Source organism: Bubalus kerabau, chromosome 4 (genome assembly GCF_029407905.1).
Source record: "Bubalus kerabau isolate K-KA32 ecotype Philippines breed swamp buffalo chromosome 4, PCC_UOA_SB_1v2, whole genome shotgun sequence".
NCBI lineage: Eukaryota > Metazoa > Chordata > Mammalia > Artiodactyla > Bovidae > Bubalus > Bubalus kerabau.
Genome location: NC_073627.1, coordinates 82552347 through 82569436, shown reverse-complemented (window position 1 = coordinate 82569436; position 17090 = coordinate 82552347). Strand labels below are relative to the sequence as shown.

General features: G+C 40.5%; 1 protein-coding gene and 1 long non-coding RNA gene across 6 annotated transcripts in view; one reads left to right on the top strand and one right to left on the bottom strand.

Moving 5' to 3' along the window:
• Nucleotides 1-1781: 1781 nt before the first annotated feature.
• LOC129649893 (uncharacterized) lies at nt 1782-16817 on the bottom strand. Its single transcript, XR_008713403.1, has 3 exons — nt 16687-16817; nt 13243-13320; nt 1782-2479 (listed from the first exon to the last, which is right to left on the bottom strand). It is a non-coding gene; the product is annotated as an uncharacterized LOC129649893 (long non-coding RNA).
• The window catches only part of TEK (TEK receptor tyrosine kinase), a 106425-nt gene continuing 103187 nt past the window's right edge, over nt 13853-17090 (top strand). For 2 of the 5 annotated variants that reach the window (XM_055577841.1, XM_055577838.1), the window contains exon 1: nt 15564-16811. In XM_055577841.1, the coding sequence (XP_055433816.1) occupies nt 16760-16811 (52 nt within the window). In that variant the 5' untranslated portion in view covers nt 15564-16759. The other 3 variants (XM_055577837.1, XM_055577835.1, XM_055577840.1) reach the window with 3 other exon arrangements.

The window sequence follows — 17090 nt, the reverse complement described above, 5'->3', positions numbered from 1 at the left end:
TTCTGAACAGATATATTTTTTTATAAATGGATTGTTTTTGACATTATAAAATTCTGAATTTAAAAACGTATGCTCAAAAAATGGTACCAGTGAACCTATTTGCCGGGAAGGAATGGAGACACAGACATAGAGAATGGACTTGTGGACACAGTGGGGAAGGAAAGAGCGGGGCAAATTGAGAAAGTAGCATTGACGCATATACACTACCATGTATAAAATAGATAGCCAGGGGAGGGCTACCGTATAGCGCAGCGAGACCAGCCTGGCGCGCTGTAACAACCTTAAGGGGCAGGATGATGGGGGCTGGGAGGAGGCTCAAGAGGGAGGGGATAAATATATGTATATATAGGTATAGTTATGACTGATTTGTGATGTTGTACGGCAGAAACCACACAACATTGTAAAGCAATTATCCTCCAACTAAAAAATGTTTAAAGGGGTAAAAAAAACTTATGCTCAGTGTTAGTATATATAAAAAAAAGTGTTGTATAGTGAAGAAAACTAGGTAAGCCACACTGATAGGACTTTTCTGGTTAGGGTTTCCTTCTTTCGAGATATACTGCATATCATAGAAGCCCTACAACCAGACTTAGATCAACTAAGAAGATTGGATTATTACTATAACAGCCTTTCCAGGAGAAGAAAGGGTTACAACATTGGGTTGGCCAAAAAGTACATTTGAATTTTTCCATACCATCTTACGGAATAATCCAGATGAACTTTTTGGTCAATCCAATATAAAAGAAATTTGTTTCAGAACAATGGGGAACACATATAGAATAGTAGTTAAGAGCATGAGTTCTGAAGGTAGACAAATCTGGGTTTTAATCCTGGGTCTGCCACTTGTTAGGGTAACCCAGGACCACCAACCTTCTCTAATTCTCAGTTTTAGCAACTGCCAAATAAGGGAAACAATGTCTTCCTTATAGAATATATTAATAGATGAGCTGCGCAGTCAAGCATCCACACAGTGCCTGCCATGAAAGTGCTCAATAAATAGTAACAGCTAATATTGTTAAATGGAAGTTATTATATATTCTCACATGTTATATAATGGAAATAAAGAGATTTTTAACTTTTAATGACATTATAAGACTGCAGTCTTGTTATAATGTACTAGGGAATACTTTTTCACTGTAAGAACAAATTGCCTTAGATGCTTTACTTCCTATCTTCTAGTTTTCAATGATGAATTATTATAGATTTGTGCAAATTTCAAGTATTATTGACTAAACTTTTTATTCTAAAAAGTATTTTCATTACTTTGTAGTTACATTTGTGAAAATATATGTAACATTTTAGATAGTGCATCAGTTCAGTCCAGTCGCTCAGTCGTGTCCAACTCTCTGTGAACCCATGGACTGCAGCATGCCAGGCTTCCCTGTCCATCACCAACTCCCGGAGCTTACTCAAACTCATGTCCATCAAGTCAGTGATGCCATCCAACCATCTCATCTTCTGCCTTCCATCTTCTCCCGCCTTCAATCCTTCCCAGCATCAGGGTCTTTTCTAATGAGTCAGTTCTTTGCATCAGGTGGCTTCAAAGTATTGGAGTTTCAGCTTCAGTATCAGTGAATATTCAGGACTGATTTCCTTTAGGATGGATGGGCTGGATCTCCTTGCAGTCCAGGGGACTCTCAAGAGTCTTCTCCAATACTACAGTTTAAAAGCATCAATTCTTTGGTGCTCAGGTTTCTTTATAGTCCACCTCTCACATCAATACATGACAACTGGAAAAACCATAGCTTTGACTAGACGGACCTTTGTTGGCAAAGTAATGTCTCTGCTTTTTAATATGTATTTATGTATATCTTACTCAATTTTCCACAACCTTAAAAGACAGGAATTTCCATTCCTATTTTACAAAGAAATATTACATAAAGTCCAAGATCTCAGAGCATGTCATAGATTTTCAATGAGCTTACAGGAAGTAAATAAGAGAATGAATAATTTAAGCACAAGTCATGCATGGAAAACAAATAGTTTATTATACATTGCTAATGTAGAAATCGCTTCCCCAGTGGCTCAGTGGTAAAGAGTCCACCTGCAATGCGGAGACTTGCAGGAAACACAGGTTCAGTCCCTGGGTTGGGAAAATCCCCTGGAGAAGAAAATGACAGCCCACTCCCAGGTATTATTACCTGGGAAATCCCATGGACGAGGAACCTGGAGGGTTACAGTCCATGGGGTCACAAAAGAGTCGGACAAGACTTAGTGACTAAGGAGCAATAACAAAGGATGGAAATACATAATGAATTTCTTGTTCATACAGACAGTTCAATTATAGTTTAATTTTCACTGAAATAGATAAGTTCTCAGTGATAGGATGAGAATTGAGTTGGGCTTCAAAGTGTGAGTAGAGATAAATGGACATGGGGACGAAAATATTTCAGGTGGACGCAACTAGAGGCAGTCACTTAAGCAGGCAGGAACATGGTTGTCAAGTGGATTGAAGCACTTTACTAGAAGCCTTTCAACTCTAAAAAAAAAAAAAAAGACAATACATACAAACTGCAGTATATGTCGGATTAATTTTTTGGCTCAAAACTATTATTTAACTTTCTACAATATAACAACAAACATGGGAATATCATCAGATAAATCATTAAGTCAAAAATGTAAAAGCAAGGAGACTTTGATGCAGATTAAGTTGCTAAAATTTTCTAGCACGGCACACATAGTGAGTGGCAGACCTGGGGTACGAACAGATGTTTCTGGTTTCTAAGTTCTACCTATGTGATTTGATTCCTCATTTACAAGTGAGGAACTGAAGTCTGGAGAGGTTACGTTACATAAAATTTATTAGTGTTAATTTAGTGGAGTTTTTCTGTTCTGATTTCTCTTAAAAGTACAGATAGAATAATGGAATATAAAATATGAATATAGCACAATTAATAAGCTCTGTCATACAGAAAAGGAGTCAAAAGCAGAGGAGCAGATTAGGAAGATAATTCTGTTTGATTCTCATTGAATTTGAGTTGTTGTTCGATAAACTTTGAATGTCCAGGGCACCCTTCTTTAAAAAGTTCTCCAAATTATAGGAAGAACCACTTGGGGTTTTTACAGATCTTGTACCACTGTTTGTATATATGTTTGTTTATTCTAATCCCAAAGATTCTCCTTACTCTCCAGTTATGCAACCAAGTCGTGAATCTCCCGTTTGACAGTTAGGTATTAGGTGTGTGCATTTCCTTGGCTTAATAGTTTAAACTACCCTCTAACCAGTACTCTCTTTGAAGATTTAGACTTAAAAGAAGAGATACAGTACTTCTTAGTCACTCCCACCCTGTGAGATATGCCTGCTTGTACCTTCACTCCCTTCTCTTCAGTTCAGTGGAAACCTGATGAAGACCAGACCTAGAGCTTATCCAAACCTAGAGCTGATAAAGAAAGACAATGTTACTGTGAAAGCATATTATATATCCTACCCCTAACTTTTTGCAGGGATAGAGTAGGAATCTTTCACCCTTTACAGGAACATGTCACCCACTTAATTTGACTTAATGTTATATTTCTAAAAAACTATAAAATCAGGTCTATATAGTCCTTTAAAAAGTTGACAAATTTCTCAGTAAAATATATGTATTTTCCAGAATGTTCTCATCTTACATACAACAATAATGCAAGAAACAAGAAAACTAAAGTGGTAAGAAATTAAGATAGTAGTCTCATTACCTAAGTTTCTCAGGGTGTTGAGAAAGCAAGCTAATGAGAATACTTCAGTTATTTTGCTTCAGATTTCATCTTCATGCTATCTTTTGTCACTAGCTCACTTGGCCATGAATTAATCAGGCCCTTTTCCTGTTGGTCTGTAGAAAAGAGGTCTTATAGTTTAAGTTTTTACCTTTTTGACCAGTTTCCTTTTTAGCTAAATTTCATCTTTCTATCATATTTTTAAAGTAAGTGTGCAAATTTAGTATATAAATTTTTCTTACTTATTATACACCTACTATGCAGAGAACTCATGCTTCCTCATGTCAATTACTAAAGGAAATTTTCAAAATGCTATCTATTAGTGTTCTTCCTATTAATAGGAGTACTTTGATAAATTTATCAAGATTCAGTCGCTTAGCGGTAGCATTTCTGTGCCTGTTGTATGAGGTAACTCTAGCCCAAAAAGTTTTCCAGCTTCTGAAATTTTGTGGTTTCTGCCTTCTCTCCAATTTTCTTTGGCAGGTTGGCTTTACATCCTTAAAGAATTCATTGACTCTATTTTAATGATTTTGAGAGGGAGAAGTAGTTACTGCATGTGACTGTCTCACTGTCTCTAAACCAAGTTCAGTTTCGATTCTATTTGCCTATCGACGTTTTTTGTTTAATATTTTGAAGAGAATGAGGTTACCCAACATTTCTTGTTTCTAAAAGAGGCAATCAAGGCATAAGCCACACTTGAGTAAACCATTACATTTGGGAATAAATGAAAACAGAAGTATACTTGAATTATTGATGATATTCCCTTTTTCTTGTGATCACTTAAAATTATGTGCACAGTTCTTATATTATTTCATCTTTTAAATCACTAAGATACATTATTTCAAGCTTCATACAAATGGCTATTTCCTTTCTGAAGCTTTAACAATATTAATAGTAATATTTATTTTGTACATACCCTGTCTCAGGCACCTTGCTAAGTATTGTATATACATTATCAATATAGTCTTTATAACAACCTCATAAGGTAAGTACTTTCAAACTGCTATTACAGATAAAGAAGCAGAGCTTAAATGTCCAGTGTAACATGCTAGTAAATGGTGGGCTTAGGCCTTTATGCTGCTTTTCCTGATTTTGAGGTTTGTTCTCTTAACGAAAGGCTATGCTATACTGGGGAGAGCCTTACCTGTTCAACTTAGAGACAGTCTAGTTTGGTTATATCCTCCATAGCATGAATTGTGTATGGGTCTGTAGGTATTATTAATATGTATCTGCATTTTCAATTAAATGTATATACACGATTTAGTGAATTTCTTTTTATTAAATAAACTTTTCCTGCTTATAGACTTTCTGTCCTTTAAGCCAGGTTAAAGTCTTGACAAATAACATCAATTAATATTATTAACTTAATTTGGTGCTAGAATGCCAATTTCAGAAGTCATTTCAAATATGGACTTTCCAGTGTCAAGAAATTTATAGCACAGACAGACTCTGTGTCTCTGCCTTTTATAGAATATTTTGCCAAATGCAAGAGAAAAAAACTCTCCTTACTGAAAAAACTGGTTTCTATTTTGAGTTGTTTTGTTAAATTCCTCTTTACAATTTTTTTTTGTTTGTTTCTGTATCTAACAAGAAGGACTGTGATTGCTATCTCAGTGGTTGGGTGTGGCTGAAGAGAAGATACACAATCTAAGGTTAATTTGTTCTCTTTCTCCATCTCTTTGCCACTTCACTGAAGTGGTTAAGAGAAAGCTTTAAAGACAAAGGGAAAACTTAGTATAAAGGCCCCTGGGGGGAATAGCTTACCGGGCCATGAGTTTAGAATGTTCCGGGAACAGTGAGGAGGCCATTGTGCCTAAGTGCAGAGGCCAAGGGGAGGCTCCGATAAAGCTGGAGAGGTTGGCAGGATGGCTCCTGCGGGGCAGTGCAGGCCACGCCAAGAGTTCACAATACACAGCTGATGAGTAGCCGTGAGTCACAACGTGCAGAGCCCTTCATGGGGCCAATGCCAGGCACAAGAGAGTGTCTCATAACCCTACCATCTCATAACCCTTACTATAACCCTCAAGGAGGCAAAAGCAGAGATTTGGGCCTGAACCTGTAACAGTTTTGCAGGCAGTTTTAGAAGTCAAAAAATTACTGTTAATTATTTTACAGTGAGATGCCTATATTCCTGACTGACCTGGTGGGGGGTAAATTCAGTTTCATGTATGGACACATACATGTTGTCATTATAAATATTATGTGCAAAAAACAGGCTCTTCAGAAACCTTCTCCTGGACACTTCACCCATCAGCGCTAACAGCACGGAATTGAATAAACTTCTGCTTATGTAGGAACTAGTTAAACTACCTTTATTTGATTTTCTAAGATATCAAAATATAAAGTTCTCCAAACTGGAATGTCTCCTAAATAGAGTTTAAAGGCTTTGTAAATTTCATGTTTCAACTCTATGCTGCTAAGTCGCTTCAGTTGTGTCCGACTCTGTGTGACCCCACAGACGGCAGCCCACCAGGCTCCCCCGTCCCTGGGATTCTCCAGGCAAGAACACTGGAGTGGGTTGCCATTTCCTTCTCCAATGCATGAAAGGGAAAAGTGAAAGTGAAGTCGCTCAGTTGTCTCCGACTCTTAACGACCCCATGGACTGCAGCCCACCAGGCTCCTCCGTCCATGGGATTTTCCAGGCAAGAGTACTGGAGTGGGTTGCCATTCAACTCTATAAATCTTTGTAAAAATAGCTGCTGGAGATACATATGCATTATTCATAGTATAAGAGAAAGATGGGCAGACAATTTTCTACAAGGAAGCATGGTAGATTGATTTCATGCGCTGGAGAAGGAAATGGCAACCCACTCCAGTGTTCTTGCCTGGAGAATCCCAGGGATGGCGGAGCCTGGTGGGCTGCCATCTATGGGGTCGCACAGAGTCGGACACGACTGAAGCGACTTAGCAGCAGCAGCAGAAGCAGAGTCAATTCAGTTTTCTCTATAGTTGTCACAGGTGGTGGTGGTTGTTTAAAACCTGTAAAAAGTGTGAATTATATCTGATGATAATGATTATAAGAGCTGTCATCATTTTCAGCCATTATGCTGGATGCTTTACACAAATTAAATGTTATTTCAAAAGAGAGTTCCCTTCCACCTTCACCCATTTAACATATGAGGAAACTAAACTTCAAAGAACTGAGTGAGCCAGGGTAAAATGGCCAGTTGTGTGGGATCTGTGTAATTCTTAAGTTGGCAATTCTGAAGCCCTGTACCTCTTGCTTTTCTACCAGCTCCTTAAAAGCTGGTTTCTATAATGTATATCTGGACTGAATCAGAGACAATTTGGTAATTACTTTACTATCAACCATCTAAGGACATTTGCAATGGTTTTGTTTTGAATGGTCAAGTTGTTCTCTAAAATGCGGGCCCTTCTGTATTCATTTACCAAAATTTCATTTAGTTATCTGTGAGTGAAGCCCTGTGCTAAATATTGGATATACAAGGATGACTAAGACCTGGTCCTTGCTGCTGAAGAATTCATAGACTAGAAGGGAAACAAGAATTGTAAACCAGAGCGACAGTACTCTGTTAGAGTCATTGCAAAGAGCCCTCTTCCTGCCTCTCGGAGTCATGTCTTTCACACTCCTCTACTCACTCTTCTTTCTCCATCGACTCCTTATGGTCCAGGCTGTTCTGCATGCCAGGTTAGCTCTTCAGTCCCCGTGGCAATACTCAGATTCCTCTCATGAATTTCATACCATTGTATCCACTCACAGCAAACTAAGCATCTATTTGGACTTGGCTATCGAGGGATTGGGGGCAGGAGGAGAAGGGGACGACAGACGATGAGATGGCTGGATGGCATCACCAACTCGATGCACATGAGTTTGGGTGAACTCCTGGAGTTGGTGATGGACAGGGAGGCCTGGCGTGCTGTGATTCTTGGGGTCGGACACGACTGAGTGACTGAACTGAACTGAACTGATCCCATGCCCAACCCAAGCCAATGTATCTATAATAGAATTTCATATTGAATTTTTTGTATATCCCCCACAGAAGAGCTTCATGCCCTGTGGCCCTTTCATAGTGAGTTCTACCATGTCCATTCATCATACACAGCAGCAACCTTGGGTTTATCCTAGTCTCCTCCCTCTGTGTGAATGCCGGTCATTAAAATTAATATTTCTATCACTGTAACACTTGTCATTCTTTCTACCTCTGCTGTGATTATAGCCTTAATTAAGACTTATGATCTTTAAATAACATATTACAATAGTCAACTATCATGAGTTTTCCTGACTTTAATCTCTACAAATGTAACATGTCTATTGGTCTCAGAGTGATCCTCCTAAAATGAAAATGTCACTTAATCATGATATTCTTTGATTTAAAACCTTTTCTTTCCCATTGTTATAGACCTTACTAGGATATTTTAAGCCTGGACCCAGTTTGTTTAATGCACACCGTCTCAGGCTAAGCCCTTTCTCACACTTATTTCAGCCTTGCTCATTACATTTACCGTAATGCAGTGAGAAAGGCAATGCCAAAGAATGTTCAAACTACCATACAATTGTGCTCTTTTCACATGCTAGCAAGGTCATGCTCAAAATCCTTCAAGCTAGGCTTCAACAGTGCATGAACCGAGAATTACCAGATGTACAAGCTGGATTTAGAAAAGGCAGAGGAGCCAGAGATCAAATTGCCAACATAAGTTGGATCATAAAAAAAAGCAAGAGAATTCCAGAAAAATGTCTACTTCTGCTTCATTGACTACGCTAAAGCCTTTGACTGTGTGGATCACAACAAACTGTGTAAAATCTTCTTAAAGAGATGGGAACACCATGTCACGTTACCTGCCTCATGAGAAACCTGTATGCAGGTCAAGAAGCAACGGTTAGGACCGGACTTAGAACAATGGACTGGTTCCAAATGGGAAAGGAGTATGTCAAGGCTATATATTGTCACCCTGCATATTTAACTTATATGCAGATTATATCATGTGAAATGCCCAGGTGGATGAAGCTCAAGCTGGAATCATGATTTCAGGGAGAAATATCAGCAACCTCAGATATGCAGATGACACCACCCTTATGGCAGAAAGCAGAGTATGAATAAAGAGCCTCTTGATGAAAGTGAAAGAGGAGAGTAAAAAAAAGCTGACTTAAAACTCAACATTCAAAAAATTAAGATCATGGCATCTGGTCCCATCACTTCATGGCAAATAGATGGGGAAAAAATGGAAACAGTGACAGACTTTATTTTCTTGGGCTCCAAAATCACTGCAGATGGTGACTGCAGCCATAAAATTAAAAGACACTTGCTCCTTGTAAGAAAAGCTATGACAAACTTAGACAGCATATTAAGAAGCAGAGATACAACTTTGCCAACAAAGATCTGTATGATCAAAGCAATGGTTTTTCCATTAGTCATATATGGATGTGAGTGTTGGACCATAAAGAAGGCTGAGCGTTGAAGAATTGATGCTTTGGAAATGTGGTGCTGGAAAAGACTCTTGAGAGTGCCTTGGACTGCAAGGAGATTAAATCAGTCAATCCTAAAGGAAAACAACCCTGAATACTCATGGGAAGGACTGACGTGAAACTGAAGCTCTAATACTTGGGCCACCTGATGTGAAGAGTTGACTCATTGGAAAAGACCCTGATGCTGGGAAAGATTGAGGGCAAGAGGAGAAAGGGGCAACAGAGGATAAGATGATTGGATGGCATCATCGACTCAGTGACATGAGTCTGAGCAAACTCCAGAAGATAGTGAAAGATAGGGAAACCTGGTGGCTATAGTCCACGGGGTCACAAAGAGTGGGACACGACTTAGCAACTGAACAACAACAACATGGTATACTATTTCATATCTTCGTGTTTGGCTCAGGCTACTGGCCCATTTGTCAGAAACGCCTGTTTTGCCCTCCTCCCTGCCACTGTCATGGTTCACCTAGTAAACACTTCAGGTTTCAGTACATAATTCAAGATTACCTTTTTCTATATGGCCCTTTTGGGGTAGAGCTATGGGTAAATAAGTAACCATGAAGACTAGAGAATAAGTCTGCTGTGATAATTTCAAAAGTTACCACAATATTAAAGAAGACTTCAGAACAAGTTGCACAGAGTCGGACACAACTGAAGCGACTTAGCAGCAGCAGAAGAACAAGAAATATTATCAGAGATAAAGATAGATATTAATGAAAGATAAGTGAGTCAATTTACAAAGACACATAACAATCGTAAATATGAATGAAACTAACATCCTTTAAAATATATGAAGAAAAACTGATGGAATTGAAAGCATGAATACAAATCCATGATTATAGTTGGAACCTTTAACCCTCTGCTTTTAGAAACTGGTGTAACAGGTAGAAAATAAATGAGTGGGGATGGAGAGGACCTAAACAACATTATGAACCAACTGGACCTAAGTGTAGTTTTTGGAACATTGCAGCCACCAGTAGAATACATATTCTTTTCAAGTGCACATTAAAAGAGCTGAGGCCCTGCCTAAGGGGCTTGTAGTCTGTCTAGAAAGATGCCATGTGTGCCAAGGAAATATCAGGAGAAGAAAAAAAAGGCATGAGAATTAGTGCCTTGAGGGGTAAAGGATCCCAAACAGACTATGACAACTTTTACTGCCGGTACCACCCTTCAGTATTTAACCACACAATGTCTAATTTTTATTTAACTTTTCCTGTTTTGAGGCATTGTCACTATGCTGGGATTATGTAATTGTGAGCTTCAAAAGCAGAGACCACATCGTCTATATCTGTGTCTCTTCCTACAACCATTAGCACAGCGCTTGCCATTTAGATGCTAAAAAAAAAGATTTAGAGTAAATGGGGTTCCGAGAGGGTCAGGTATTTTCCATGGCCATCAACTCTGCTCCAGACCAAAGTGGGTGTTGCCACTTTAACTGTGGTGTCTGGGCTGAAGACCAAGACTGAATTGTTGATGACCATTCCTTCTCTGCTAGCCACTGCTAGGTACAGTGGGTTCACCAAGAGAGTTCAGAGAAGTCCTTGAGAAGCCTGATGTGGTGGCTGTGGTGCTTCAGCGCCCACAGCCCTGCAAAAGGCCGAATGCCAGGCCTGCACTGCGGGAAGCTGACGGTCCACTCTGCTCACCTCCCACAGGCTGAAGTTCACCTGCATTCTGTTGCATATTTGCCAGTGGATGTTTTAAGGTGCATCCTACTGCCCTGGGTCAACTGTCTCAAGGATTTTCCCCCAATTGTATTCACTTGTGCATATAGATTGATTAGTTCTTTAAAGCTGAAAGTATAGAAAATTATAAAGAAAATAAAGATCGGGTTTTCAATAATCCAGAAATAGTAACTTTTAACATTTTGCTGTGTATTATATATATATACATATATATATAAATGTATGGTAGATAAATATACATGTATAGAGAGTGTATGCATGTGTGTAAATTTCATGCTGTCTGAACTGTTTTTTTTCTCCCAAACAAATACACCATGAAAGTGAAAGTTGCTCAGTTGTGTTCCACTCTCTGCAACCCCATGGACTATACAGTCCATGGAATTCTCCAGGCCAGAATACTAGAGTGGGTAGCCTTTCCCTTCTCCAGGGGATCTTCCCAACACAGGGATCAAAACCAAGAATCAAACCCAGGTCTCCCGCATTGCAGGCAGATTCTTCACCAGCTGATCCGTAAGGGAAGCCCATAATATACCATAAGCCTCCCTTAATCTTTCCGTGTCAGTATGCTTCCATCACAACATTTTGACATTTGCCTGGTATTTCGCTGCTTACCATAATTTATATTAAAAAATCCATTTTTTTGGCTGCTTAGAATATTTCCAGGTTTTTATATTTTTAACAGTTTATTATTTGTGGCTGCACTGGGTCTTCATTACTGTGTATGGACTTTCTCTATTGAGTGTGGGATATTCTCTAGTTGTGTGCGGGCTTCTCGTTACGGTGGCTTCTCTTGTTGCCGAGCATGGGCTCTAGAGTGCAGGCTCAGTAGTTGTGGTACACAGGCTTAGTTGTTTCACAGAATGTGGAATCTTCCTGGACCAGAGATCGAACCCGTGTCCCCTGCATTGGCATGCAGTTTCCTAACCACTAGACCACCAAGGAAGCCTCAGATTTTTATTATTATCAACAATACTTCAGACATAAATGTTGGGGCACAAATTTGCTTTGGGCTTGCATATATTGTAAAAGTGGACATTTTGGGCCAGAGAATATGCATCTAAGACTTTCGCTACATATTTGTGATACTGGCCTCTAGACATGCAGTACTAACACAATAGGAACATTGTGTAAGTTATTTCCCATACCTCATCACATTTTTAATTTATCCATTGCTACTTTTGTTAATCCATCTCAAAGACTTTTACTGTTTTCTGTAGATGTTTTTTCACATATTAAGTACAAAAAGGAGAGGTGAGAAAATGAAACATCAGCCAAGTGCCTCATTTCTTTGCTTATTTTGCTTGCTTGTGTATTAGTTTGGTTTTCTGTCTTGTTCTGCTATAACCGTGTCTGGAAAACTCACACATAGCCAGCTTGACCAGTGAGGAAGTCCCTTTCCCTTCCCTAGAGCATGGCAGTGGGGTGCCCACAGATTCTGATATTACTTCCTGCTATTTTGGAAGCACAGTGATAAATGTCTACATTTGGGATTCCCTGGTGGCTCAGTGGTAAAGAATCTGCCTGCCAATGCAGGAGACGTTGGTTTGATCCCTGATCTGGGAAGAGTGCACATGCTGTGGAGCAACTAAGCCCAGGCACCACAACTACTGAACCTGTGTTCTAGAGTGCAGGAGCCACAACTACTGAAGCCCAGCTTCCCTAGAGCCTGTGCTCTGCAGTAAGAAAAGCCACCCCAGTAAGGAGGCAGTGTACCGCAACTGGAGAGTAGCCATCGCTCTCCACAGCTAGAGAAAAGCCTGCATGACAAGGAAGACCCGCAACAGCCAAAAATAAATAAATAAAAATTTTAAATGTCTGCATTTATCAGTGTCATCAAACTTTTCCATTACCTGTCAAGTTTCAAATTCTTTCCTAAGGCCTGATTTCTTTCCTAAACACCTGGGTTGGTGGTTGTGATGTTGGCTACATTTCTCTTTATCTACTTTTTTGCACATTGTGGTCTACAGATGAACTGTGAAAAAGACAGCCATATATGAAACTTTGCAAAAAATTGGAAACCAAGAGACCAGGATTCTAATACTCCCTTTGCTAGTACTTCTAATACTCCCTCTGCTACCCACAGGTGCGCAGGTTACTTAGCCTTTGTTGGATCTTGCTTCCTCATTGCAAATAACTCTATATTGCAGTCCAGGGGTGGTGTGGTGGTTGTGGATGGAGAAGAAACTTATAGAAAGCCCTTATTAAATATGTACTTGTGCCAGATACTATGTATATGTTATCTCATGAATTAGACATTATTTACTTCCATTTTAAAGATGAGGAATCTGAGATTCAGAGATATGAGTTAAATTTGCGATCTAGGTTTGCCTGACTCCAAAGACTTCAAGGTATGAGTATATAAACAATGATGGGAGTCTTTTCATTCATGTGTTAGTTCATTACTTAATGAACTATTCAAGACCTACTATGACTTACCAGGCACTGTGCTCAGATCTAGAAATTCAGTGGTGAATCAATTAGATATGTTTCCTGCCTCATGAAGGTATCAGTCAGCTGAGGGAAAAAGAGACATTAAAAAGAAGATGACACAAGTATATGATTACCAGTTGTGATTAGTACTGTGAAAAAAAAGGAGAGGATGGTGGGAAGGAATAACAGGGGAGACCTGATTCAGATTGAACAGGTCAGGGAAGACCTTTCTGAAACTGAGACCCAGAAGATAACTAGGCATTAATCAGGCCAGAATGGGAAGAGCATTTCAACATTTCTGGGTGGGTGGAACTGCTGAAGGATAGAGAGCTGACCCAGCTGGTCCCCAGCAAGGCTCCTCAGGGTATGGAGATACCCCGATGATGGCCGCAGCCAGCTTTCAAGAGAAGGGTTGTGGCCATGTCCAAGTATGTGGTATTTCCTTAATACGTTATGTATTGGGGAAAGTCCTGTCCAGACATGGAAATGGCCTCTCCCTTCCCTTGGAAATTCTGGCATGCCATCCAGTTTTGCAACTTCCCAACCTGTTGCCAATCAGCTTTGCTGACCTATTGGCCCCACACTTGGTAGTGAAGCTCATACTCTTGTTCCTCAATTGGTTCGCCATGTTCTAAGACCAGTAAGGCAGAAAACTGGGTCATAGCATGTCTGGGAACTTTTGTTCACAAATTATCTTCATTTTACACCTGGAATTTACACACCAAAGTTTCAGACATCCCAGAGGAAAGTTGCTTCACATTTTAACTAGCTGTATAATCATAGACTCAAGAAACCCAGCTTGCTTATTATATGGAATCAATATTCTGGACCACAGGGAAAAGGATTACATGCAATAATATTTCTGGATCCTGGAAGATGAAATTAAACTACATAGTTCCTTTGCATTCCTGAGCGACATTTCTGGATTACAGAGAGAAGAGTGAAAATGAGTCACCCATTCCAGATAATGAAGGAAAGAACATGACTGACAGCCCTAGGTAAGAGGAGATCCTTCTAGATGATGGGGAAGGATGAAGCTGATCAGAGGCAGGCAGCCCAGGTAAGGACGCAAGGTAGCAACACCTTCAGCCCTCAAGAACCAGCAAACAGGAAGGAGCAAGAGCAATGACAGCTTCCTTGTGTGCCCATCAAGCACAAACAGGGGAAGCTGTGCCTGGGGGGGAAGGTGCGCTGGGATCTGTTTGTTTCCAAGGCCTTCCTTCCACTGCTGCTCCATATGGCTTGGGGCCAGTGGGCCTCACAAAGTCTCAGATACCATGTGTTTAAATCACTTTTGTGACCCTCCCACCCCTTAGGTTTTCACAGTGACAAAGATACACAGTTAGCATCTTTGAACTGCCCAGATGAAAGGACCTAGGAATCAGCGTTGGAGAAGGCAATGGCACCCCACTCCAGTACTTTTGCCTAGAAAACCCCATGGACGGAGGAGCCTGGTAGGCTGCAGTCCATGGGGTCGCTAGGAGTCGGACACGACTGAGCAACTTCACTTTCACTTTTCACTTTCATGCAATGGAGAAGGAAATGGCAACCCACTCCAGTGTTCTTGCCTGGAGAATCCCAGGGACAGAGGAGCCTAGTGGGCTGCCGTCTATGGGGTCGCACAGAGTCGGACACGACTGAAGTGACATAGCAGCAGCAGCAGGAATCAGCGTGGAGCTGCTGAGTGGGACAGTTTAGTCATTGAGACTATGAGGTGTTACAATTAGAAGGGGAATTAGTCATATCCAGTCTAAATTCTTCATTTACATAGTTGAGGAAACCGAGGCCTACAGATGGGGAAGTGAATGGTCCAAGGCCTCACAGGCAGATCATGGCAGACCTGGGACTAGTACCCAGAATCCCTGACTCCTAGACTGCTTTGTTAGGATGCCAGACTTGAAGCCATCTCAGAGTAGAGACTAGCCTTCTGGAGGAAGCTTTTAGAGATGGAATGGAAGGAAGAAAGGAAATGAATATGTTAACACAGTTAACAAAAGTCTCCTATGAATTAGACCCAGTGCCGGATGTTTCTATGTATTTTCAAACCTCATTTAATCCTCTCAAAAATTCCCCTTGATGGAGATATTATTGCTATTTTACAGCTACTGAAACTGACTCAAAGTTTCAGTAACTTGTCTCAGGTTACACATGGCTGAGCCAGTGTTTGAACCCATGTCTATTGAAAACACAACCTGAGCTTCTCTACCTTAGCTGCCTGGAAACATCAATCGATTCTCAAGATCATCACTGAGGTGATAAAACCCAAGACAGAAATCAGGCGAGACTAGCAGCATCTGCCGTTTCCTGTGGTGAGTAGGAAAAAGAGCAGAGACCTCTTTCCTAGGGCATAAAGGCAAGGTGATGACTAAGGCATGGGCTTTCCGTGCTAATTTCAGAATTAGTATTTTTGTGATATTGTCATCTGCATAAATTCAGGGTCTCTGATCTTGTTGTAGATTTGGTTACCCCAGTGGTTATTTTCTTTTTGGTCTATGTACTCCCTCTGCTCTTATAAATAATATTTTTATCCCCACCTAAATCTTAAACTGTTTATCCCCACCTAAAACTTACACTATTTGGTTTTTACACAGGTTATTTTAAAAATCTTGTGTATAATTTGTTTCTGAAAGTAAGTTGGCCAGTAACCATGAAATCCCTCCTAGTTATTACTGAAATCCTTCTCTGCCAGTTCTTTAAGAAATTAGATCATCTCCAGATGAGTTGTTAATAAAAAAATAAATGCGGTAGCCAATAGCATAGATATCTTCGGGCTCTTGGCCAAAAAAGAAGCCATCTGTGTAAAAGAAAACAGGCTAACAATTTTGGACTCTGGTCTCTGTGGCCACATTGAGCGTTGACCTCACTGTTAATTAACCCATATTAATTGTTTTGGGCGGGGGGTTGTGTTCTCTCAGCACGAAAACGTCTTTTCCCCATTCAAACCACGTGGGGTTAAAACAAGAAAACAAAAGCCAAAACTGCTCCCCACACCCAAAGCCCCTTCTGTCAGGGCTCCCAAGTAGACCCGTGAGAGCTGTTAGAGGGCTGAGAAGGGCCGGTCATCAGCACATACCATACATAGGTGGAGGGCTTGTTATTCTCAGTTTCCCGCCTCAGAGAGGATACCCCTATTGTTTCTGAAAGTGCTGACCAGGACCCACACTTCCAACTAAAATTCCTCTACCCCTGCAGCAGCAGCAGCCATAGATAAGTGTTTTGATGAATTGCAAGATGGACAGGGCTTACCATGCCCCCAGCCCTGCTGATACCAAACGCCTTTAAGATACAGCCTTTCCCATCCTAATCTACAAAGGAAACAGGAAAAAGGAACTTAAAACTCCCTGTGCTCAGACAGAAATTAGACTGGGACTGCCCGCTTCTGTGCTGTTCCTTCTTGCCTCTGACTTGTAAACAAGACCTAGGAGGACAGGCGAATGGAAAGTCACAAACCTCTGGGTGTTTGAAAGGATCCTTGGGACCTCATGCATGTCCGCGGAAACTGGATGGAGAGATTTGGGGAAGCATGGATTCTTTAGCCGGCTTAGTTCTCTGCGGAGTCAGCTTGCTCCTTTCTGGTAAGGTTTGGCTTTATTATTATTATTATTTTTTTTTTAGTTTTTTTTAACAGTGACTCTGGGCTCTCTCACCAACGCTTATTGCTGGTTAACAAGGGGCAGCTGTGACATGGACTGTTTCTCTGTGAGTCTCCATTCAGTACATGGAAGGATTCACCTGGACAGTCCTTGTGGTGTGAACTGATTTTTCTAGTTTCCCTTCTGGATTATTGCCTCCTGTGTCACCACAGATGCTGTGGGGACTGACCAGGTCACTTTATTTGAAGAGACATATTTTCT